This window comes from Lutjanus erythropterus, chromosome 12, assembly GCF_056507025.1.
Source record: "Lutjanus erythropterus isolate fLutEry1 chromosome 12, fLutEry1.hap2, whole genome shotgun sequence".
Taxonomy (NCBI): Eukaryota; Metazoa; Chordata; class Actinopteri; order Lutjaniformes; family Lutjanidae; genus Lutjanus; species Lutjanus erythropterus.
The window spans coordinates 29,676,670-29,700,390 of NC_139328.1; the positions used below are offsets into that span (position 1 = coordinate 29,676,670).

Here is a 23,721-nt window from a genome sequence, read left to right on the forward strand (position 1 = left end):
ACTGAACATGACAAAAACCCAGCTACGGCTTTAACATGCTGCCGAGCAAACAACAGCCCGTTTAACAATCCAAGCAAATAGTTGACAGTAATCCAAAACCTTTTGGTGTGTCTTCTGTCCCCGTGTGCGGGCAATTTTAACAGAACGAGAGCGCCACCTAGTGTCAAACTTAGGGAAATGCCTCGAGGATACCCTGCATTCATAATGAGAAAATACAGTACACAGTCTGCATGTGTATTCAATCACAGCAGCTGCAGTATCGGATATGAAGGTGGTTTCTAGCCAAATGTCTTAGTTTATTTTGTGTACGTGTGTTAGGAGATCGAGAGTATGACCACTTATAGGCTGGTGAGATGCAATTTTCTCACCCAAAAGGCTTTAATTAAACGCATAATATGCAACATTTTCTCACAAAAAATAATCACATAAATAATTGCTTTAAATCATTACTTATGACCCACTAAAAGTGTGTGGTAGTGGTTGTCCTCTGTCTACATTTTATGATTTTCTCATTGTTTTGCAATGCTTGAGAAGGTTTATCAACTCAAAACGTCTGTATTTGAAGCCCCGAGAATGAGACTCAATCAGAAACTATATTTCTGGTGCGTTTACTAACAGCTCGGACAAATCCTACTTCACGATGGGAAACAAGTGGATGGAAACTATGAAAAATGACCAAATTCCTAATGTCCATGACTTTATAATATGTAAACATATTCTCCACAGAGTAAAGAGACTGTATATATATATATATATATATATATATATATAAAACTACACAAAAGTAAGATTTTCTATCGCTGCCGATTGATGAACACGAAACAGTTGCTGCAACGTTTGTAATTTTTAACAAGAACATTCATATTTAATTTAGCACAATCTGTGATGTGTATTTTAATTGGGGGATCCAGTGTGTTTGGTGGTGTGTCATCAATGCTGACTGCCATGCTGTAGATGCTGCTATTGACTGATTGACTGCTTTCCTCCCCATTTTTCAACCGTTGTCCCAGAGTGTTTTTGCGCTCCAGTAAGGTCTGATGGACTCGGTGTGGACCACCCCTCACTGCGGTGCAGTAGTGAAAGATAAATATATCCCCCTCCACCTCCTCCTCCTCCTCCTTTCGTTGAGTCCGCAACATCCTGACTGGCCGAGGCTGGTGATCGCAGGCAGCGGCAGCGGCAAAGCCCCCACAAGACGGATGAATTAGAAAAACCTGCTGTAACCACCGCCGCCACCCCCTTTTTTTATTCTTTTATTGTTTTGTTTTTTTAATATAGTGAAGAGTCGAGCTGTAAACACTGCTGCCCTCATCTTGAGTGTGAAGCGGATACAAGGTTAGTAAAAACAAATCTTTTATTGTTATTTATAGAGGAATAAGCAGGGGGAAAAAAAATCAATGCAAGAGACCCGTGTGTTCGCCTGGAGCAGTGAAACAGAAAACCTCAATTTGTATGCAGGACGCTTTGCTGGGGTCCTGCTTAGCCATGGTTACACTGTGGCATGGACTTGTTAGTGCAACTCCTTTAACTTCAACTCAAAGTGCAGGACATCATGGCACACACGCCCACACACACACACACACACACACACTCAAGTAGGTAGAAGTGCATTATCCTCCGCTGGAAATTAACTGCCTATCTGTCTTATTTCTTTACTCCGATGTACAATTCTTGGTCATTCCTGTCAGTGCTAAATATTCTGTGAAGTGAGTCCCCAGTGCTTCTCAGATCACATAGCACTGCAGCTGCCCTGCTGTACAGCAGACCAACTGCAAGAGCTATAATAGGAAGGAGAGGTAGGGTTGCGCAGCTGACGATGCTGATTCCGAGGAGCCAGAAGAGCTCTGCAGTACTATTTAAGTCACTGCCCTGTCGATCCTAAAGGCTTATTAGTAAAATGCCACCTCTTTAAAACACCTTGTTCTCTATGTGGCATGTGCTGATTGGTGTTTGGCACAGGGTATATTACTTTAATCATCATAATGTGTCTCTATATGTATGCCTATATTTAGTAAAGGCATTAAGTTGTTATTGCATTTGGCTGTGTTGTGAAATTGTTTAATTTGAAGAAGCTAAACAAAACAATCTATGTTGACGCATATGACCTGAAAAATAGGCTAGATGTACAAAATCATATATTTCTGATCAAGTACCTAGATTTTCAACTAAATATTATGATATCAGGACTCACAAAATATTAATACAGCAGGATCTTTGATAAATAATCATAACTACTGTGGAAATAATTACAAAGTGGGTAAAGACAATTAATAGAACAGCTAGAACAGTCTGGTAAGTTCAGAAAATGACATCACTTTACTGTAATGGAGCCTGTAAAACCAGAGAGAGACAACACTTAGGCCCAATCACTATACAACGATCTCCACATCAATATCTAGTCTTGTCTCACAATATTGATATAATATCAATATATTACCCAGGCCTACTTCAAAACCTTCTAAGTGGTTTTGTGCGACTAAAATAGTTCACTGGAGGCCGGTCTTATTACTCACATTTTTAAAATCAGACTTGGGTCAGATTACTTTGGAATGTAGTCAGTTACTGAATACCAATTATTTGCCAGCTTTTGTAATTAAAACATGATCCATTTGATTGCGAAAAAGTAATCTGAATACTTTTGGATTACTTAAAAAATCAAACTTTGAAAATATTGCACCTTATGCTAAAATTACTGAACACAGCTGCAAAAATGATTTTCACAAAGATTTTTTTTTTTGTCTTTAAACATCTCCAAACATTTTCTGTGCAAAATTACCCTTAGAAAAGCAGTAAGAGGAGCCTCTACTAAAAATATTAATCTTACACTTTCAAATGCAAATAAAAAGGAATAAAAATGCTATTATCTATAAATCATCATTCAAAATCAAAAAATCAGTTAAGTCACCATTAACAAAACAGGCAACCTGTGAGGAGTAACTGACTTTAATGTACAGTAGATCATATTCAGCATATCTAGCATATTAGTAAACAAAAATGCAATCAAGTAATCCTTGGCAATGGTGCAATGATAGCTTCTTTTACTCATTATAGTCTTACAACTAGAAACCAGCAGCAATAGTAAACAAGTTACAAGATAAAAGTTAAGACAAGTTAAGATAAAAACAAACAAACAAGAGAAGTTGAAAACAAGATGGATAAATGAGAAGAGTTAATGAGATTTTTTAATCACCTACAAAACACTGGTTGAATAAACATGAGTTAATCCTTAAACCACCTGGCTGATTTTTCACCATCATCTGTCACTGCTTTCAAATGTGACTGTTTTTTCTTCACACTCATGCTGTTTGTCTTCAGTTAGGTCTAATATTGTGTGGCTGTCTGACTTCTTTTCAGCAGGTTTCCAGTGTGCAGATTCACCATGGGGATCAAGGCTGCCCTCCCCAGATATGAGCTGTATCTCTACACAGCTGTACTCGGCGTGGCCTTGATATGGGCAGGCAGTTGGATATTTGAAGCCTCGAGTGGTGAGTGCAGGACATGTCAAGAGATGTCCAGAGCACATATACACACTGTAACTCAGAGAGCGCTCAGAGTCAATAACGCAGTGCTCGAGCTGATTGAAGTTCACTGACATCCATTCATATTATTGATGTACGATGGAATGGAGACTTTTCAACCAGCTGCGCCACAACCGTACAAACTTTATCAGTTAAAACACTCCAGTCAACACTTCCAATCCAAATAAATCTCACTGAAAAATCACATATCGTGTTACAGCACTGTAAATATAAACCCTTTGTTTTAACTTTAAGAAGTTAAAAGTTGTCCAGGCTGCCTTAATTTTCTTTTTTAAGTTGACTTAATTCGGAAAAGAGAAGTTGAGGCAATTTGTAATGATTCAAAACAAATAAAATTTTGTAGTCAAATAAAATTGATATTATTCAATTAAGAGTTTACTGAACAATTTTTGAAATACAAATATTGGGGGTTCTCTCAAACTGAAAGATTCAAGTTTATCTAAAGAAGAAAAGTAAATCATAAAAAAAACATTAACAGTTGGTAAAACTTTTTCAAACCTAAGAGTTTGAGTTGGGCTCAAAATTCAAAAATCAAATAAGTTGGTCTGAAATGTTCAATCTTCACATTTTTACAGTGTTTCGTTTTACAGTTGTTATCGTAAATGTTTGTTTTCATCAATCACAAATAAATGGTCTCAGGAGAATTCTCTCTCAAATAATGCATGCTGGGAAGTCTGCTGATATGCTGATCAAATTTCTCGAGAAACTTAATCTAGTTGATTGGACTCTGAACAGTACATTCATTCAACTCATCATTTCAAGTCAAAAGACTTGAGGTTAGAAGATCTTATGAGTTTGGAAGATATTTGATTGCACTAATTCCTGTATGATTTTTTTTTTTTATACTGAATGGACAATCATTAAAATCCACTGCAGTATCCCTAATTGTAAAACTGCTCTATTTAAACTGAAACTGTGTAGAACAAAGTTCATTTAGCTGATGAAAAGAGACCTCAATCCCATAAGGACCTCCTGCACGTTCCTATTAATATCAAGACAATTTAAAGATGCTCTAATTACTTTATTAATGAATTTCTTGATGGAGATATTTCAAACTCAGTTACACTGGTCCAGCCAATCCCAGATCTTTCACCCTGAAATACTCCCAAATGTTTGCATGTATTCAGACAGTAAAATCCTCTTCACACACTGACGTGAATGGACTGAGTGTAATGTGGTGAGTGGTACAGTCTGTCACAGTCAGAGCACGGTCATGTTGTCAGTCATCGTTTTGCTCTGATTCTCTTCCTTTACTCTCTGACTCTTGAAATGGTCTGGATTTTTGTCTGTTCCATTTGTGAGCATTCGTGCTGCTCAGGTCTGCATGCTACAGTAGTGCTGTATACTCGTAATAGAAGCCTGGCCGTGTTCCCAGAAGTAAGAGGCTTTCCCTGACTGACCCTTACATTTTGATATCCTTTTTCATGGCCATTAGTGTAATCAGGCAAAGCTGCCTGTAAGAGCTACTGTGGGGGCGCCTGCCAATCGCATTTGTTGCTGTGTTCTGAATGTTTCAACATCGCTGCCTTGATTCTGAATATTATCACACTTATTTTTTATTTGTTATTTTCATCATTTGTGTGTTAGCGTTTTGTTCAGGTTATGCAGTGAACTAATCTCATACAGAGATTACGACCGTATGAGTGTAGATGTCAGCCTCAAAAATAGAAAAGCTTCGCAATGAGTACATTATGTAATGGTTGATGTTATCAAATATGTGCTCTCACACCTTAAATTCACTGTGAATAATCCAACAATAACACCAAAGCTGCTCAGATTTTCACTCCTACAGGACCCTTTTCTCAGAATGATTATTTTAGCTCACATAAACCCCATAAATAAAGCTGTCTAAACGCTTCTCATCCTACAAGCGTTACCATATATTGCCATGAGCTGAAATTTTAAAGGCATAGTTCAGGGTTTTTTTTTAAGTGGGTTTGTATGAAGCACTTATCTTATATCATTGTATTACCTACAGTAGATGGTGGACATTTCTAGTTTGCTATCCCCTCTCCAAAGCCACCAAACTCTATTTAATCAAATCAAAAATCAGCAAATTTTACCTTGTAGAACACAGGAGTGGCTGGTCTATCGCTGCCTCAATCTGTTACTCTGTTTGTGTGATTGTGTGACTTTGGTGAATCTGAACTAACCTTTTAAAACACCAAAGTCATACAACAACACAAGCAAAATAACCAAACGAGGTAGTCATAGAGCAGCTACTCGCATGTTCTGTAAGATAAAAAAATGACTGTTTTTGCCAAAGGAGTCAGGTGGCTTTGAAAAGAGAAAAAAAAAATTGCTTATAAAAGCGATAAAATGGCTCATGAAATGGCTCATATAATGGCGGTTTCCCATCTGTCCTGTCTGACAGCAAGGTATAGCAATGAAAATATCCAAAATTTAGCATACATTTAAATCAATACAGATTTTTAATGCCTCTGCACTGGTGACTGCAGTGGTGGAGACATGTTTTTTTTATTATCTCTCCATCCATCTGTATGTTCAATTCTTGTGAAAACTATCTCAAGAACATCTTGACAGAATCTCTTCGTATTTGGTACAAACAGCGACTCGGACTCGAGGATGAACTGATTAGATTTTTGAAGTCAAAGATCACAGTGACCTCATGCCTGTCCCATTCTCATGAACACAATATCTCAGGAACGCTTGACAGGAATTTCCTCAAATTTGTTACAAACACCCAAACAAATGTCGTTCCCATTCTTGTGAACACAATGTTTCAGGAATGCTTAACGGGAATAATTTCAAATTGGGCACAAATGTCCACTCGGACTCAAAGATTAACAGCTTAGATTTGTGACCTCATGCCCATCCCGTTCTTGTGAACGCAATTTTTCAAGAATGACTTGACAGAATTTCTTCCAATATGGCACAAATGTCCACTTAGACTCAAAGGTGAACTAGTCAGAATTTGGAGGTCAAAGGTCAAAAGTTATAGTGACCTCACAAAAACATTTTGGCCATAACTCAAGAATTCTATAATTTTCTATCAAAAAGGTCAAAGCTCAACTTCACTGTGACATCATAAGTCAGTCCTCTGTAAAAAATAGTCTCTAAGTGAAGACAGCATGTCTCTCATTGGAAATGATTCACTAGAATCATACATGTATGCATTAAATGATTATAAAACACTTAATACATTTCTTTTACATACAGAATATCATATGAGTCTGGACAGACGTGGGTATAAACTGCAACTTGGTTGGTTTAGGCATATGACTACAAGATGGTTCCAATTTAGATTGGTCACAGCGATACAGTATTGTCCACAGCAGTGCATTGCTTAGGTTCCTACACCAGTACTCCTTGTGTTTCTCCAAACTGGGGGCATGTGGACCGCCATCTAATGTAGGTAATGCATTGACTGTGGATAAGTACCTCATGCAACTCCACTTCAAATAATACTTCAAATAATCCAAACTTTGATTAATCACTACTTCTAAAGCACACATTTTGTTTAGTGAACATCCTGTATGTTTTCTTCTTTATTCAGATAATGTAAACAGAAAGACCTTCAAAGAAAGTGTGAAACCAGGATGGCATTACTTTGGCAGGAAAATGGTAAGTTGCTCACATATAATCCCTTTATGTATCCCATTGTGTTCTGTAATTGGATTAGCTGATGCAAGATGTCAACAAGAGAGTAGTCGTCATGCGTTATTAATGCAACTTCCTTTGCCTCAGGATGTTGCGGACTTCGAATGGATGATGTGGTTCTCTACATTCCGCAATCATATCCTTTTTGCTCTCACCGGTCACGTTATCTTTGCAAAGATATTGACCCTGATAGCTCCAAAGGTGCGTGCATGTGTGTGGATGTCCACGTGTTAGCACTGTAATGTAATTGCATACAGGTATAATGGCATGTGTGTTATGTGTATCTATGTATTGTATATGAGCGTGTGTTCGTGTGAATGTGTTCGCACCTGTGAATGAACACAAGCTTTGTGCCAGTCAAGTCTGTACATGAGATTTTATTTGATACGTGGTGTAAGCACATTAATGCAAAGCTACACTGTGCTGACGTGAACAGTAAGGCCTTGGGCTGTACAAGTAATTCAATTCAGATCTATTCCATGCAATTCTATCCTCTCCTATTCTGTTGAGCAGAAATAATTAGTCATACTGTATATTTGTTGCCCAAGGTCTAACACATTATTGACTTGATGCATGAGCATGAGATGCATTCTGCTGGACTCTGACATTGTTTGTTCTGTGAGTGTACCAGTGATTCTTTCCTGTGAATATATTGGCAGATTTAAAACAGTTGAATATGTTTTAAACATGTTTTCTGTCTTGTTTCATGCTTGCAATGAAGATTGGTATAGATGGATGTAAGGTAACATTAATAAACTTGTGAATTTATAACATTTGTCTTGTGTTTCATTCATTTCAACTACTGATTCATGGACAGTAGATGTTTTATCCCCACAATTGAATTCTTCCATCCTAAAGTATATCCATCCTTGTAGAGACGACTGTGTTATTACTAACACCACTCATGTGTTGCACTAAATTATCAACAGTATAAAAATCCTGTCATGATATCACACTGACGCTGGCCCCTCTTTCCCCACAGCACAGATCCTTGATCTTTGGTTTGTACGGTGGTTTGGCAGTCCTGGTCACGATGGGCTGGACCTTCATGGCTCTGGTTCTGTCTCACTGCTTCATCCTCTACAGCGTCGCCCTCGTCAAGAGCAAGTGGATGTGCTTTGCTGCCGGCCTGACCACGCTTGCATCCATCAAGCTGGAGCCCTATAACTCCTGGCAGGTCAGTGGGAGGTTCCATGGCTGAGGTGAATGAAAACTGAACGCCTGATAAAGGATGAGCTGTGGAAAGCTGAAAGAGATGTCTGTCCTATGAACTTAATAAAACGGGAGAAAGATCTTAAAGTCAATTTTGTAATGAACTGGTAGTCTTGGCTCTTATAGGGAGATCAGGTGAAAAGGGTTGTGCAGTAAGATTAAACATCAGCACTTTCAATTAAAGAAAATGTATAATAATTTATAAAACATGACAGAAGTTGATATTTCTGTTTTAATTTGCCTCTGTAGTTATTTACCTTTGCATTAATTCCCCTACTTATTTACTTTTCCATTTAACTTTCAGTTTTATTTGTTAATGTATACATTTTTTAGTCAATTGATTTCTGTATTGTTACTATTAATACAAAAGTAAATAATACATAAGATAAATAAAACATAAATATCAATTTAAGTCACCTTTTAGTAATTAATTAACGCCCAAATGTATTTTTTATACATTGTTTTGGTGCATTTACTGTTATATTCATTTATTTAGTTGATTTTGGCAGTTACAATCTTCCATATCAACGTAATAATAATAATTATAACAATAGTAATATATGCAGGTGTATTGTTGTTAAGTGTTCATTTCAATGTGCAACAATCAAACCCAATAATGGATGGTGCATATACAAAATAATGATGTTTGAGGCTCAGAAAAACTCTCCTGACTGCTCCTTTAGGAATCCTTGGTGACCGGCTCTTTTGACCTGCAAGACATCCTGTTCTACGGAGGCTGCGGCTTCAGCATCATGCGCTGTATGAGCTTTGCTTTGGAGAACTGTGAGAAGAAGGACGGAAACTACACCTTCACTGACCTGCTGAAATACAACTTCTACCTCCCCTTCTTCTTCTTCGGACCTATCATGACTTTCGACAGGTATCACGCACAGGTGAGGATTCTTGATTCAGCTGGAAGTGGTGGCTGCTGTGCCTGGAGGAGAAGTGAGTAAAAGTGACAAGTGAGCAGCCATTTGAAATTTGACAGCAGTTATTAAGCTGTCACTCATGAGGCTACATTGTACCACGGGAGTCCAGAACGCTCATGTAATAACCCACACATCAAAGAAAACAAAAGATTTTAGGCTTATGAACGCTTGAATTGAAATTATTTTCCCCACATAGCTTTATTTGAGTTTTATGAAAATGCTGTATTCTAATCTACTTCTGCTGTATGTGCCCATTCTAAATAATTTTAACCAAAGAATAAGAAAAATCCTGTTACTACCACAGCTAAATGATTAACCATTGAATGTGTTGATTATTAGACAATATCCCTCCAATGGCTTGGTTACAAAACTGTTTTTAATTCCACAGGCAAACAACACCCAGCTGATTCGCAAGGAGAGGGAGATGTGGAACATCACCTCCAAGGCCTTGTTGCATCTGGGCATTATTCTGGTGGTGGACGTCTTCTTCCACTATCTCTACATCCTGACAATCCCCAGTGATATGAAGCTTGTCACCAAGCTCTCTGACTGGTGTCTGGGTGAGTTAGATAGATGTTTCCACACTGTTTTCACGTGACTTTGGTCATTATGACTGGATCACACTGAGTATTTACTAAAGGAATAAAATCTAAAATTAGCTATATGCATCACTTTTTCTCATTGTCTGCTTTATTAAACACAAAATCTACCACTTTAGTAGAAGTTGATATATTAATGCTTCTCCCCTGCTACCACAAATGTATCTATAGGAAATGTTCTTTGTTTCCATGTGTACCTTTTCAGCTGGTCTGGCTTATTCCAACCTCGTGTACGACTGGGTGAAAGCAGCCGTGATGTTTGGTGTCATCAACACTGTGTCTACACTGGACCACTTGGACCCTCCTCAGCCTCCCAAGTGTATCACAATGCTCTACGTCTTCGCCGAGACGTACGTATGACCCTTGCCATTCACAAATGACAAATTTGTACAAAAAGGTTTGGACTTTAGGGTTTCCACTGGTCCTTAAAATCTCTTCTATGAAGTTTTAACAAATTAAAAAAAAAACTGATTGAAGATATGAAGGTAAACTTACTTTTTTTTAAAAGTTACATGAACTCCAGTCTTGCTTAATGTATTTATACACTGAAACAACTACAACACAAAACCAGCTTGGAACCAAATAACCACCAATAACCTTCAAGTGTGGACAAGATGGCTCACATTTCCTGTTTGGATTGGCAGATTTCATTAAGAGATAAATGAATATTAATCCTATAAGATCTTTTCAGACATCCTTTTCCAACACCACCAGACTCCATTGACAAAAACAGTAATTTTACTTCAGTTTGTATGTGATATTGTGTGACTTCAGGGTTTCAAAGAGTTAGCACGGTTACAAACTAACATGCTAAAACACCATAATGTTGCCAAACATTTAGCAATTAACAACTGGATTTTGTCAGTGGTGAAACAAGCATTTTTAATGGACGTACTGGAATGGGTGCATTTGCCCCCAAGGATTACATTGTGGCCATTGCAGCCTGTCTTGCAGCTGCCAGCTGAGACGATCTCCTGGACCCATTCCAAAACTTTTTGTGCCTATTAATCATTTAGACCCAATAATATGCAAGCATACTGCCCTGGTTAAAAAAAACCAAACAGAAATACGCTTTAAGAAATCATTGTGTATGTTTTTTGACTTTGTTGAACCTTAAGATTGTGTAAGAATGTTTGCATGTAAAATTTATTTTTTCTTTCCTCTTTTTAGGCACTTTGACAGAGGCATCAATGACTGGCTGTGCAAGTGAGTACTTAAAATCAAGCGTTTAACCTTTTCTGCTCCACCCCTCTCTACCATGTTATACCACTTATTTTGGTACATGCAATATTTAGTGGAAGATAGCAGGTCAAGTGAGTGTATGCCTCAAAGTGGTATACATAATCTGAAAGCTGGGAACACGAAGATGCAGCTCAGTGTTGTGGGTCAGGTGTTTCTAAATATAAATAAATCTGTATTAAACAGTGTGTTTACTTTACGTGCCGATTCACATCCTGAAAGTTCAGAATGTAAAATGGCTGACAACATGATTATGGATGTCCAGGATGATCATTCCCATCCATCATGTCTTAAAGCTGTTGCAGCCATTTTTTGGTTGATGACATCTATTATGCAGATTTGGTATTTAACCCCCCCACGCCTTTTTTTTTTTTTTTTTTTACCACTCTAGAACCAATAAACATAGTTGAAAATTCCTCCAAAATGCCATGCCAATTCTTCACTCGCCAGAATTTAACTTTGGAGCATTATTTAGCTAACCTCCTGGCAAGCTAGCCTGACATGGCTGATACCAGTGGATCCTTTCACCAGCTTTAACACTGAATCTGAGTTGTGATTTTACAGGTATGTTTATGACTATATTGGTGGCAATCACGATAAAATCTTCAAGGAGCTCCTGGCAACCTTCTGCACCTTTGCCATCACCACCCTGTGGCTGGGCCCATGTGAGCTGGTTTACATCTGGTCCTTTTTCAACTGCTTCGGCCTCAACTTTGAGCTGTGGGTGGCCAAGTTCTTCTCCCTCCCGCCATTTTCAACCATAGAGGTGAGAAATATTGATATAAAATCATTTTCTTTCAACTCTTTTAACCTGGAGTGAAGATATGGAAATATGATATGCTTAATTTTGTGTCTGCTGTGTCTAGGGTGCAATGGGTGAAGCCATGTCACGCAGGATCCGGGGTGTGTTCAACGCTGCCAACTTCTGGGCCATTGTCCTCTACAACATTCTCTCTCTGAACAATCTGGCGTTTGCCAAACTGGTGGGCAGACGACTGATTTTCAAAGGTGGGGAACAACAAGGGTATATTACATAAAATTAAACTTTTAAGGCTTCTCTGTCAGTTCTAGTCAGAGCGGGAACAACACAGACATCAAAGGCAACAGAATCTCAAGGGGTGCCCTCCTCCAGATATCACATTACTTAACATCCTCTTTGTTGCTTTCTTTCACGTAGAAGAAAAGAATCTTAATAACAGAGCACTGAGGGTTGTTCACAGGATTATCTCCAGACAGACATCTACGCAGGGCATTGCTGCATTCCTTTAAAGTCATACTTTTCTGTTCTTATTTCTTCTCCTTCACTTTCCCTCTTTGTGTTTTTTTCCTTCCAGGATTCCCTCTGTCCTCTCTCTCAGTGTTGCTCGTGACCTACTGCGGCGTGCAGCTGGTGAAGGAAAGAGAGAGACAACAAGCCCTGCTGGACGATCCAGAGCCGGTGAAGCCAGTCGATGGTGGCAAAGAAAAAGCAGAATAAACAGACAGAAAAAAAACAGACTTTCACAGACTTCATGGTCAACAGCCCCCCTCACATTGTTCCATCCTCGGCCTTGCGAAGAACTGCACCAAACCAGACTGTAACAGCCACTTGTATTATTCACAAGCCTGTGTTTTCTGCCTGTGTTTGTCTGAAGCGAGGCTTTTGAACTGTGAAATATCCTCAAGTGCACTTGCTGTAGATAATCGCCACGTCCTCTGGCACAAACCCACCGATGGTGCATTTTGTATTTGTATTTTATCTGAACAAAAGATTGTTTAGCAAATAATAGGCCTGCCAAATATTTTATGATGCTACACCTAATAATACATATATAAGGAAATACACTTACAATATTGTAAAGAAACAACTACTTTGTTCTATGTGGTTGTCTCCTGGGTTCATTTGGGATTTTTCACAGATTTGGACAGTCTTCCTTTTTTTTAATCATTGTCAATATGGTTATTTTTAGTCAGGTGGGGGCTTAATTTTACCGCAGACACCTTACCATCACAATGTTTAACCATACTGAAAGGGTTAAAAACTTGAAATCAGGGTGCAACATATGAAGTGCAATGAAGAAAATAAACAAAGGGTGCTGTGGGAGTCCTACACAAAGCTTGCAGCTGTTTGTAATGTACATTTGCTCTTCTGTCAATAAGCAAAAATACAAGTCACAATGTGTAGGATAGTCTATTTTAATGTGGATTGAGAATGTATTAGATGTCTGACAGTGTTGAATGATTGAAATAGGGCTGCAATTTATGATTATTTTCATTGTCGATTAATCTGTGGATTATTTTCTCAATTAATCGTTCAGTTGTTTTGTCCATATGTGGTCAGAAGATGGTGAAAAATGTCAATCAATGTTTCCAAAAGCCCAAGATGACGTCCTCAAATGTCTTGTTTTGTCCACAACCCAAAGATATTCAGTTTACTGTTGTAAAGGAGTAAAGAAACCAGAAAATATTCACACTTAAGAAGAAGAAAATTACTCAAAGCAACAACTGATCCGTTAAGCATCGCAGCTCTGTATTGATTGTAGTTCAACTGTCCGGAGAATGACAGCTTCACTCCAGAAACATATCATCTGCAGGAGATTCCTGTAGGTGTGACATTTCGGCATATCTTCCCTCCGCCCTCTTTCACATGATCCAAGTGCTCCCCGGTTCACTATGAAAGGCAAAGAGGCCCAGCAGGGAATGTGGGTCAGTCTTATCCTGCCTGTCACCAAAACCTGCTGTGTGTCTTCAGCGCAGCGGGCGCTGGGAGTTTAAATGTAGACCGTCATGCCTTTTCTCATTGGTTTTTATTCAAGGGTGTTTGTCTCAAACGTTTGACTTGAAATAAAATTTTGTTTCATCAAAAAGCGACACAAGTAATGGCTATGACCTTGTCTTGTTGCAGTATGGAGAGGAGATTAAATGGGTTTATTACATGGCTTTATTAAATACTCGATTCTGATTGGTCAATTACAGCATTCTAAGGTCTATTATTTCTGTATAACAGACCATTGTTATGAAGAGCAGACCATTGCTATGGACACAATTCTGATTGTAGACTGGAGGAACAATACAATCATTATTAAATCACTAAAATCATTTTTAAATTAACAATTTGTCCAATTATTGATTTTTTCATACATAACCACATAATAAGAGGATAATGCACAGTGAGTAGGTCACTTTTGTGAAATAAAGCCATACAGTCATTTTAAAATTAATATTTTGTTTCACATAAATGCGTGCCAATCTTTTGGTTTGTTTGTTTTTCTAAGTAACCATGTAATAAGCATGATAATGTTCAGTAAGCATTGTTGTGAACTAAACCCCCTGAAGATGATTCAAGACCTGCATCATCCTGTTGGGATTTAATTCACAATAATGATCTGCTCACTGTACATTATTCCTTGCATGTTGTTGTTTGCTTGAATGGATAATTGCATTTTAATATCTTACTTTAATTTTGTTTAAATCAAGACTGCTGGGTTTTATTTGTGTGACAGTGAGACAATATCATCAATCACCACAAGATGGCTCAGTTTGACCAAAGATGATCAGTGACTGAAACAAGCACGACCCTGTGGTTCACCCACACAGGTGTTTTCACTGATCAGATCTTTTCTCAGGGCTGTTTGTGTTTGTTTAATTTAATCTTGACTGACGTCTCCCTCAGACTCCAGCAGGATGGGACCACTTCCACTTTTACCATAGGCACTTTTAAAAACGTCATAGTAGGAAAGCCACAGGTGTTACTAATAAAATTACGATGGCTAAATTCCATGTAGCTACTCGAGTTTCAGGCTCCAGGGTCTCCTTGAGAAGAATGGAACCATCGTTAATGTCATTAGTAACACCTGTGCTTTTCCTGCTTTGATAAGTTAAAATGTCTGCTGGGAAAAAAGGCCTATTGTTATTAGTACATGCTGTTGGATGGGAGCAGAGAACTAACCTTACTAAACAAATGAAAGTTTTTCCTATATTTAAAGAATATATCAGATATATTTAATATTCATAAGTTTGATATTTGGAGTTGCCCTTTAGCTCAGTTGGTTGTCAGCCCTCTGCAGTGGCCGCCAGTTCAACTCTCGCCTGAGGCTCATTTGTTACGTGTCATTCCTCTCTCTCTACCTCGATTCCCATCATATCTTCACCTGTCACCTATCGAATAAAGGCAAATAAAACCCCCACAAAAATGTAAAAAGAGAAAAAAGTTTAATGTTTTAATGTTTAATGTTTTTTTCTCTCTCATATTAATCAACAAAAATGTCAGAAAGTGAAGATTTGGATGGATTTATGGATTTATGGATTTAGAACCTAATTCACAAAACATAACTCCTTTTATTTGTTTCTTTACTATTCTTTTGCTTCTTTTCTGTTTTAAAGAATGGTCAAATTCCAAAACAGTAAAAATATAGAAGAAGTTAAATAAGTTAAAGTTATGTTAAATTACCATGAGGCTATTTCATAATAATAATAATAATAATAATAATAATAATAATAATAATAATAATAATAATAATAATAGAACCCACTCTGAAAAGTAAATTAAACTAAACTGAGTTGGAAAAAAAAAACTAATGACGAAATAAAAACAAAAACTAATGACAAATACAAGTATAATAACCCTGCCTAATACCACTCTAATTTTCACACCTTCATGTTAGACTTGTTATACCTTTAGGTAAACCAAGGAGCAAACTTTTAATTAAATCAATTACATAATCATAATTACAAGTGACAAAAATATTCCCTCTGCGTGAATGAGGGGAAGTGCTGGGTGTCATCTTTCACAAATTCTGTTTCCTCACCATATTTTGCTTCTATTTTAATTTCAGATGGAAAAAATGGACCTGTCATTTTCAGCCAATACTATAGGTGTCAGTGTTGTTTATCACTGGCTGTACCTCTGGATCAAACTGCTAAAAGTGGTTACACATATGACAGATATAGTGTATGACATGTCTATACATGAATCATTATCTTCATTAACTGGAGAGCAGTTTGAATTCTTTATGGACCTGGTGTTTTAATCAGATTTAAACAATAATACAGTTAATGGGTAATTCCATGTTTAATTATACATGTTTGTTTTATAAATGTAACTGTGAAAAGAGAATTGTTGGACCAACTTAAAAAAAAACTACTTAAATTGGTAACACACAAATGGATTAAGTTTTTCCAAAAGTTAGATGAACACAATTTGTCTCATACTAGACTTACCGTCTGCCCGAGTCAACAATAGAAAACTTGGGTTAACTAAGCGGAAAAATCTGGCAAAGACACACAATACTAAGAGACACCCAAGTAACATGAGATCTACAAGAGAGAATGGGATATAAATTGTCAAGGTGTTATAATCCACAAAAGAACGCTGTCCATACTAAAGCAGAAAACTGAATGAGACTCATTCAGAACATAACAATTCTTCAACTACAACCCAAATACTCTTTTTACAGTAAAGGGACTGTCAATAAGGGTATTTAGGGTATATTACCTGTTAGGAGGAGGTTTATTATGTAACAGTCTTCCAGGAAATACCATTACACACTGTAGATACTGCCCTGTTCCTGTACTGACATGTATGAAATATGGTTAAGAGCTTAGTGTGGCTACTTTCTTTTAAGTCTCTGTCTCTGTGTTACAGAGACAAAAACAACTTCGGAAAAAGTGTATGAAAAGATAATAGTCAGTCATCAGAGCCAGCCTGGTGAGTTGTTCTCCTGGATTTAACATGCTGTCACCCCCGAGCTGAGTCATTCAGCTGTTTGTGGGGGTCTGTGTGGTGCAGGAGTCTTTCCTGTCCACCAAAATGGATTCCCCATCTTTGTGAGGGCCCTGTCTATAAATACCTCTGACTTACAGAGTGACTGACAGCCACGGACAGCTGCAGCCACCAGCCAACCAACCCGTGGAGACTATCCACAGCAATCTGAGCGGCCCCCTGAACGCTGACAGTCCTGCTCCGTTGTTGGGAGTACGTAGGGTGCCCACGAAATCCAACCGGGACAAGGAGACCAAAGAAAATGGCTGCCCTGACTATAGACCCGATGGAGCAGCCTCGGATGTACCAACAGACTCTGCTTCAGGACGGACTGTGTGATCTCTTGGAGAATGACAAGTTTGTGGACTGTGTCCTCAAAATTCAGGACAAGGAGTTTCCCTGCCACCGCCTGGTCCTGGCAGCCAGCAGCCCCTTCTTCAAGGCCATGTTCCTGTCTGACTTGGAGGAGAGCAAGAAGCGTGAGATCATCCTGAAAGATGTGGAGCCAGGTGTGATGGGGATGATCCTGCGCTACTTATACACCTCTGACATTAACCTGACAGAGCAGAACGTCCAGGACATCTTCATGGTTGCTAACATGTACCAGATCCCCTCCATCTTCTCTGTATGTGTGTCCTACCTCCAAGAGAAGCTGGTTCTTGGAAACTGCTTGGCGATCTTCAGGCTAGGATTGCTGCTGGACTGTCCCAGGCTTGCTCTCACTGCTAGGGAGTTCATCTGCGAACGCTACCAGGTTGTTATCAGGGACCCGGACTTCCTGCAGCTGGGCGCGAGCGAGCTGGGCATCATCATCACTGCAGACGCCCTCAACGTTGAGCAGGAGGAGATAGTGTTTGAATCCCTGATGGACTGGGTGAGTTATGACGAGACGAACCGCCTCAAGGACCTGCCAGAGCTGCTGCACTGCATCCGTTTCAGGCTCATACCTGTGGATTACTTCAAAGATAAAGTAGAACGTAACAAGTACCTCCGATTCAGCCAGGAGATCAAGAAGGACCTGGAGCTCGTCAAGGATGCTTACAAAGGGCGTCTGCCGAAGCCCAAGAAGCCCAGCAGTGATGGGGCAAAGGGGGGAGAAGGAAGTGAGGAGGAGGATGATGATGAGGAGGAAGGTTACCTGCCGGGTATACTCAACAACAACCCTCGCTTTGGGATGTTTGAGATGGACCTGATACTTATGATCAATGACTCAGGGACTGTGGCCTATGACCCGGTAGGAAATGAATGTTTTGTGGTCTCAGAATCTACAGAAATTCCCAAGAACCACTGCAGCCTGGTGACCGATCAGAACCAGGTGTTTGTAGTCGGAGGAATGCTGTACAACGAGGAGGATAAAGATGAACCATTCAGCTCATACTTCCTACAGGTAGCGTATGCGTCATGAAGACTATAGAAACATATCAGCTTTATCTTAATTTAACTTCCTGTAAAACAAAGGATGTTTTAAACTAGTGTTCTGATACCAATACCAGAAATGCCTCTTATACAGTGTTAAATGCTGGATCTGGTACTAATACCACATCATTTATTAGCCCTAAAACGGGACCCTGCTACTTGCCAGGAGCGTCCCATATGGCAATTATTTTTACGTGAGCTGAGACATACAATGACAGAAATCATATCTCATCCACACAGAGTTGAAAGTGTACAGCTGTGGTATCAGATCTGTATTCAGTATTCGCCGATGTGATCAATATTGATAAAGCCAATTATCAGAATCTGTATTGGGAGGGAAAAAATGGTATAGAGACATCTTTACTTTAAAATATGATGAATTCTTGTGTCTCCCATTCCTCACATGTGGCTGTTTTCATTCTCAGTTTGACCCAGTAAGTTCAGAATGGTTAGGGATGCCCTCACAACCCAACCCTCGCTGTCTGTTTGGCCTGACCGAAGCTGAAAACTCCATCTTCGTTATTGGAGGGAAGGAATTGAAAGAAGGCGAGCACGCCCTGGACTCAGTCATGATCTATGACAGACAGTAAGTTTGGATACTAAATTTGATTATCAAACCACTATTGATCAAGGGCCTAGGTTTCATTTCAACATAAGGGGAGACATGTAGAAAGTGTGGAGTTAAGGGAGTCTTTCCAAGGAAAATTTTAATGTCAGACTGCTTTCTGGTTAATTTTTATGCAAAGCAAAAACACAAAATGCAGACACCAAGTGACAATTCAAAATGTAATGGAATATAAATCAGTAGCAGGTATTCTGAATTGAACCCATATGTAAAATCCAAATGTCATACACTGTCAGACAATTATTGTTGTGGCTCTTTTAAATCTCTTTGGACAGCAGCTGTGTAGCTAATGCTATTAGCTTGTCTGCTGCTAGCTTCACTAGCTAACAAGCTTTTATCATGGGCAGGCAACCCTGCCTTACCTTATCATAATATTAGTTAGCAACTAGCAAACAACACTTGTAAAAGCAAAACTTGGAAAACACTTTCTAGTAGCTTATTTGTTAACATCACAACTCTTTGACTTTTTGAGAAAATATGTCCTCATATCATATCTCTGGTTCCTCTATGGTTATGAACTGTGCATAGTTTCTTCTTTTTTTCAATTTTATGACAGATTACAACCATTGCTTTTGGTGTTATATGCTGCCACATACTTTACTTTAGGCTTCGTTGTATCTATGAATCATAGTTTTGTGTTCGGGGACAGATGCACATGTTCTAAATATTGACAGGGACGATGCTAATGACAGTCAATTCTCTATCTGTTATCTGAATGAAAACATTCAGCTATTGCAAGGGAGGTCTTTTCTGGAAATGATATGTTCTATTGTTGACTTTCCAACCCCCCTTGTAGTTCATTCAAATAGTCAGTAATTCATATTCAGTGTAATAAAGCAAAACCATCCTTATCATAGTCACATTAAGCAATGACATTTGTTTCCATAGTTAGAGCAACGAATACGACATGAAATGAGTTCATAACTATCCTGTGTAAACTATGTATCTGCAGGAAAAACATCTGTTTTCATTTTTGTGGGAATGTATTCAGCTGATCTCTGATAATATGTAATAGTAAAAAAAAAAAACCTCACCACATCTGACAATACAATATACATTTGGCTTCATAAATTCCTGAACGATTCCATTGTTTTTTTCAAATCAGAATTATTGGTGCCTGAGTCTGTAGATTGACCTTCATCATCTCTAAGGTCAATTCCTGATGATATATCTTCTTTTGTTTTCTATACAGATCATTCAAATGGGGAGAGTCTGACCCTCTGCCTTATCAAGTGTACGGCCATGGAGCTGTATCACACAAAGGTCTTGTGTACGTCATCGGAGGAAAGTCTGAAAGCAAGTATGTGGCACTCCAGATAATCTATAACCTGTATGATATTTTACCATTTGAACACGCATAAGGGTTGTGGGTCAAGATTGTTTGACACCAGAGGTCAAGATACTGTGACTTTTACTTGTATGAGTCAAGCTACAAAAACACTGGATCCTACTACAATTCCCATCATGCAACTCAACAGCATTTCTCACTAAACACTCCTTGCCTTCCAAACACTCCCTTCTTTTAAAGTTCTCTCCTCCAGTTTGTAATGCTCTTGTTAAAAGACTCTTAAATCCAAGCCAACCCTTTTGACATCATTATATAACATCAAACTTTATACAACTGTGTTTACAGAGTGAGTAGTTCTCCTTGTGATGAGTAAACTGAACTTGTGTTTCACGCAGGAAATGCATGAGGAGGGTCTGCGTCTACAACCCCACTAAGTTTGAGTGGAAGGACCTGGCTCCAATGAAGACGGCCCGCTCCCTGTTCGGTATCACTATCCACAAAGACCAGATCTTCGTGGCGACGGGGGTCACAGACACAGGCCTCACCAGCTCTGTTGAGGTCTACGACATTGCCACCAACAAGTGAGACACCTGGTTTCTTTTTATATGACCCACTTTATCTCATCATAATGAGGTGAAGCATCTGTCCACAGAAGAGAATTGACTCACTGAGCGTCAACAGCAGATCATTAGGTCATAAAATAGCACTCATTGTGCTGCTGTGGGTGTCACACATTAATATAGAAGCTTATTTAACATCTCCATCACTTCACTGTGTGTTTGTGTGTGTGTGTTATTATCTTGTTGTGCTGCAGGTGGTCTGAGTTCACAGAGTTCCCTCAGGAGCGCAGCTCTCTCAGTCTGCTCTCGATGGGAGGTTACCTGTACGCTTTGGGAGGCTTTGCCATGATGCCCAGTGAAACCAGCGAGGAGCCCGTCCCAACAGAGATGACTGACATCTGGAAGTGAGAGCCCCCTTCATTAGATCAATACACTTCTGGGTTTTACTGAAAGATTACATCCTAATATTAAAACTACACAGTACCTCCAGGAGTTGCTCAGTAGCAGTATTTGAAATAAACATGCTTGAAAAGGTGCAATATGTAAGAATGTACCTCAAGAGGCCACAGTGAGTCACTGTAATGTCCAGTCAGTGATCAGTCCAGCAACACCAAGGTAGTTGCCTGGTTTTGCCTCATGGCACTGTGGGGCTGAACCCTCATTCAAGCCTTTGAAGGTGGCCACTGATGTTGGCCTGGCCACTTTCTCGTCCTCTCCCGCTTCATGGATTTCCTGGCCCTGCCTGAACCATGTCTTCATCGTCATTGGAGTCAGAGTCCTGGTCGGGACTGTTGTAAAACACATTGGTGCTGTCATCAAGCTGGATCCTGTCAGTCTGGACCAGGAGGCTGTGTTCTGTACTGGTCCAGCTGTGTTCACTGGGAGGCTGTTGAGCCTGGTTCTATTGTCTGCTCATTTGACTACGGTTCTGATGCCCATTCCAGCAGCAGCATTTCCTGCAGCACCCTCCCTCACTCCCCGGTTAGGAAAACGTCCTCCTCCAGGCAGGTCAAATATGGTGTACTAGAGGAACATCAACACGCCAGTGCTCCCAGGAAGAGTGAGCTAACAGGACCCCTGGCTACACAGCTAACTGAGCTAACGGCAGCTACAGTTAGCAGCAGTTAGCAGTTACTCTGTTCATCTACTACCTCCTATTTGTTTGGAGTATGAATTCAACAGGTGGTCAGTTCTTACATATTGCACCTTTCAACAACACAGCAAAGACAGACTTTGCCTTTTTTTTTTTTTACCTCATAGCAGGAAAAGCACAGGTTTAATTAATAACAATAATGGCAAAATCTCATGATATTCTTTGTCTTTGTAATTGTCACCAAATTCCAATTAAACCAAAAAATTAACTGACACTAACAAGTATAGCCTGTCAGCCAAATAATAATATAACTTCATCAATAAACTAAAAAATAAAACTAGGTGCAAAAAACATTTCAGGTAACTGAAGCAAAATAAATACCAGATTTCTGAAAAAATTAACAAACAGAAAACAACTGCAAAAACATGCTGCTAACTAAAATAAAATAAAAATACACAAAATGACTTTTAGTTTTTGTCCGTTTGGTTACAGACTAAACAAGCATGAGGAGGTGTTGGTGTATATTTTTGTTGAGACTGGGATGTTTACATGACTGTGAGTCAATTGTCTTCACAAAGTGTGGTGTTTGTCTTTGAAAAACCCTAAAACTAACAAAATAAATAAAAAAATACATGAAAATAATGCAAATTAAACTAAAACTAACTTTTTTTTTAGACAATTAAAACTAAAGTGAAAGCAAAATAAGTGAATCTAAACTGACTTGAAAACAAAAATTAAAAATTAAATTGAAGAAATAATGAAAAATACAAAACTATAATAACTCTGCTGAAAAAGACTCATGAAAATTCACTATTATCTCATGTTTAAATAATGCTTTCCAAAAACTACAATGCCCATTTCTTTTAGGAAATTGATGAATCCTTTTAGAGAATGTAAATGTTTTTTTCTGAACTACTTTTACATCTTTAATGGGAACAAAAGTGATTGTTGCTGAGTGCCACAGATTATTGGGATTACTGTGAAGTACTGTCAATAACAAAAATACAGAATAAATGTTAAAATAATGGCAGCATAAGTTAAGTATTCCAGGGCCCTGGTAATGTGAATGTTGGTTCACTATCAAATTAAACACTCATACATCATAAAAAAAAAAAAAGATCATTATTAATATACCTTTAATATATTATTAAATTTACCTTCCCTGCCATAACAAGTCAAATTGTATGCCATGAAAGAACATTCCAAGCTCATTCTGGTCAAAAATGGAGAAAAAAAAATCATTGACTCCAGAAATGAACTTACTTATACTTTGCATTCTTTCTCTAATAGAGTGGCACCAAAAAGTCTCATTCGTGTTGAATCATTCTCTGTGAAACTGAGACCATTTGTTGTTATTATGGATTCTACATTATGATGTTATAAGGTCACCAAACACTAACATATTTATCTTTTTATCACAGATATGATGAGTCAGAGAAGTGCTGGAATGGGATTTTACGAGAGATCACCTATGCAGAGGGATCCACTATTCTCCCAGTCCGTCTCAACACTCTGCGTCTCACCAAGTTGTAACTGAACTCAACTGTGCTGAGAGGTTAATGATGCAACATTAGCAATGAAGCAAATGAATGTATTCATAATGGACTTTGACGAATGTCTCGAAAAATGAATTTGGTTTCTGAAGATGAAAAAGTTTTGTGAAATCAGCATCAAGTTGTTTTATCTTTTGTTTTACAGCAGGGGGAGACAGATACAAGTCTAACTGAGTCAAATGTATTTTATAAAAAGCTAAAATGATTGATGATTTGTACATGTTTTTTTTGTTATATTATTTCATAAATTTTCTTTATTACCTGTTTGGTTTATTTTAAGCCAAAATAAAGATATGGATTGATTGTA

General features: G+C 38.5%; 2 protein-coding genes across 4 annotated transcripts; both read left to right on the forward strand.

The window, feature by feature from the left end:
* The first annotated feature begins 1,105 nt into the window (after positions 1–1,105).
* Positions 1,106–14,232, forward strand: hhatla (hedgehog acyltransferase like, a). Of its 3 annotated transcripts, none has more exons than XM_084732177.1 (13): positions 1,106–1,335; positions 3,355–3,485; positions 7,057–7,124; positions 7,248–7,361; positions 7,882–7,902; positions 8,143–8,337; positions 9,056–9,265; positions 9,690–9,861; positions 10,106–10,250; positions 11,071–11,106; positions 11,704–11,905; positions 12,006–12,147; positions 12,474–14,232. In XM_084732177.1, the coding sequence occupies exons 2-13, from the start codon at positions 3,380–3,382 to the stop codon at positions 12,614–12,616; spliced, it is 1,554 nt and encodes a 517-aa protein (XP_084588303.1). In that variant the 5' UTR covers positions 1,106–1,335; positions 3,355–3,379; the 3' UTR covers positions 12,617–14,232. The 3 variants fall into 3 exon arrangements, with proteins under 3 accessions (XP_084588303.1, XP_084588304.1, XP_084588305.1); XM_084732178.1 differs by having other exon boundaries at positions 3,358–3,485; XM_084732179.1 differs by lacking the exon at positions 7,882–7,902 and having other exon boundaries at positions 1,107–1,335.
* A 2,674-nt stretch (positions 14,233–16,906) lies between these two features.
* Positions 16,907–23,721, forward strand: LOC146318208 (kelch-like protein 40a). Its single transcript, XM_084732383.1, has 6 exons — positions 16,907–18,266; positions 18,721–18,881; positions 20,113–20,220; positions 20,604–20,789; positions 21,023–21,172; positions 23,283–23,721. Exons 1-6 carry the CDS (start codon positions 17,142–17,144, stop codon positions 23,392–23,394), a joined length of 1,842 nt encoding a protein of 613 aa, XP_084588509.1. The 5' UTR covers positions 16,907–17,141; the 3' UTR covers positions 23,395–23,721.

Bases quoted from the DNA above. Each gene is read 5' to 3' on its own strand.
- hhatla (XM_084732177.1), top strand. From the start codon at position 3,380: ATGGGGATCAAGGCTGCCCTCCCCAGATATGAGCTGTATCTCTACACA. The intron at 3,486-7,056 runs GTGAGTGCAGGA...TTCTTTATTCAG, and splicing joins GATATTTGAAGCCTCGAGTG to ATAATGTAAACAGAAAGACC. The intron at 7,362-7,881 runs GTGCGTGCATGT...CTTGCAATGAAG, and splicing joins TGACCCTGATAGCTCCAAAG to ATTGGTATAGATGGATGTAA.
- LOC146318208 (XM_084732383.1), top strand. From the start codon at position 17,142: ATGGCTGCCCTGACTATAGACCCGATGGAGCAGCCTCGGATGTACCAA. The intron at 20,790-21,022 runs GTGAGACACCTG...GTTGTGCTGCAG, and splicing joins TACGACATTGCCACCAACAA to GTGGTCTGAGTTCACAGAGT. The intron at 21,173-23,282 runs GTGAGAGCCCCC...TTTTTATCACAG, and splicing joins GAGATGACTGACATCTGGAA to ATATGATGAGTCAGAGAAGT.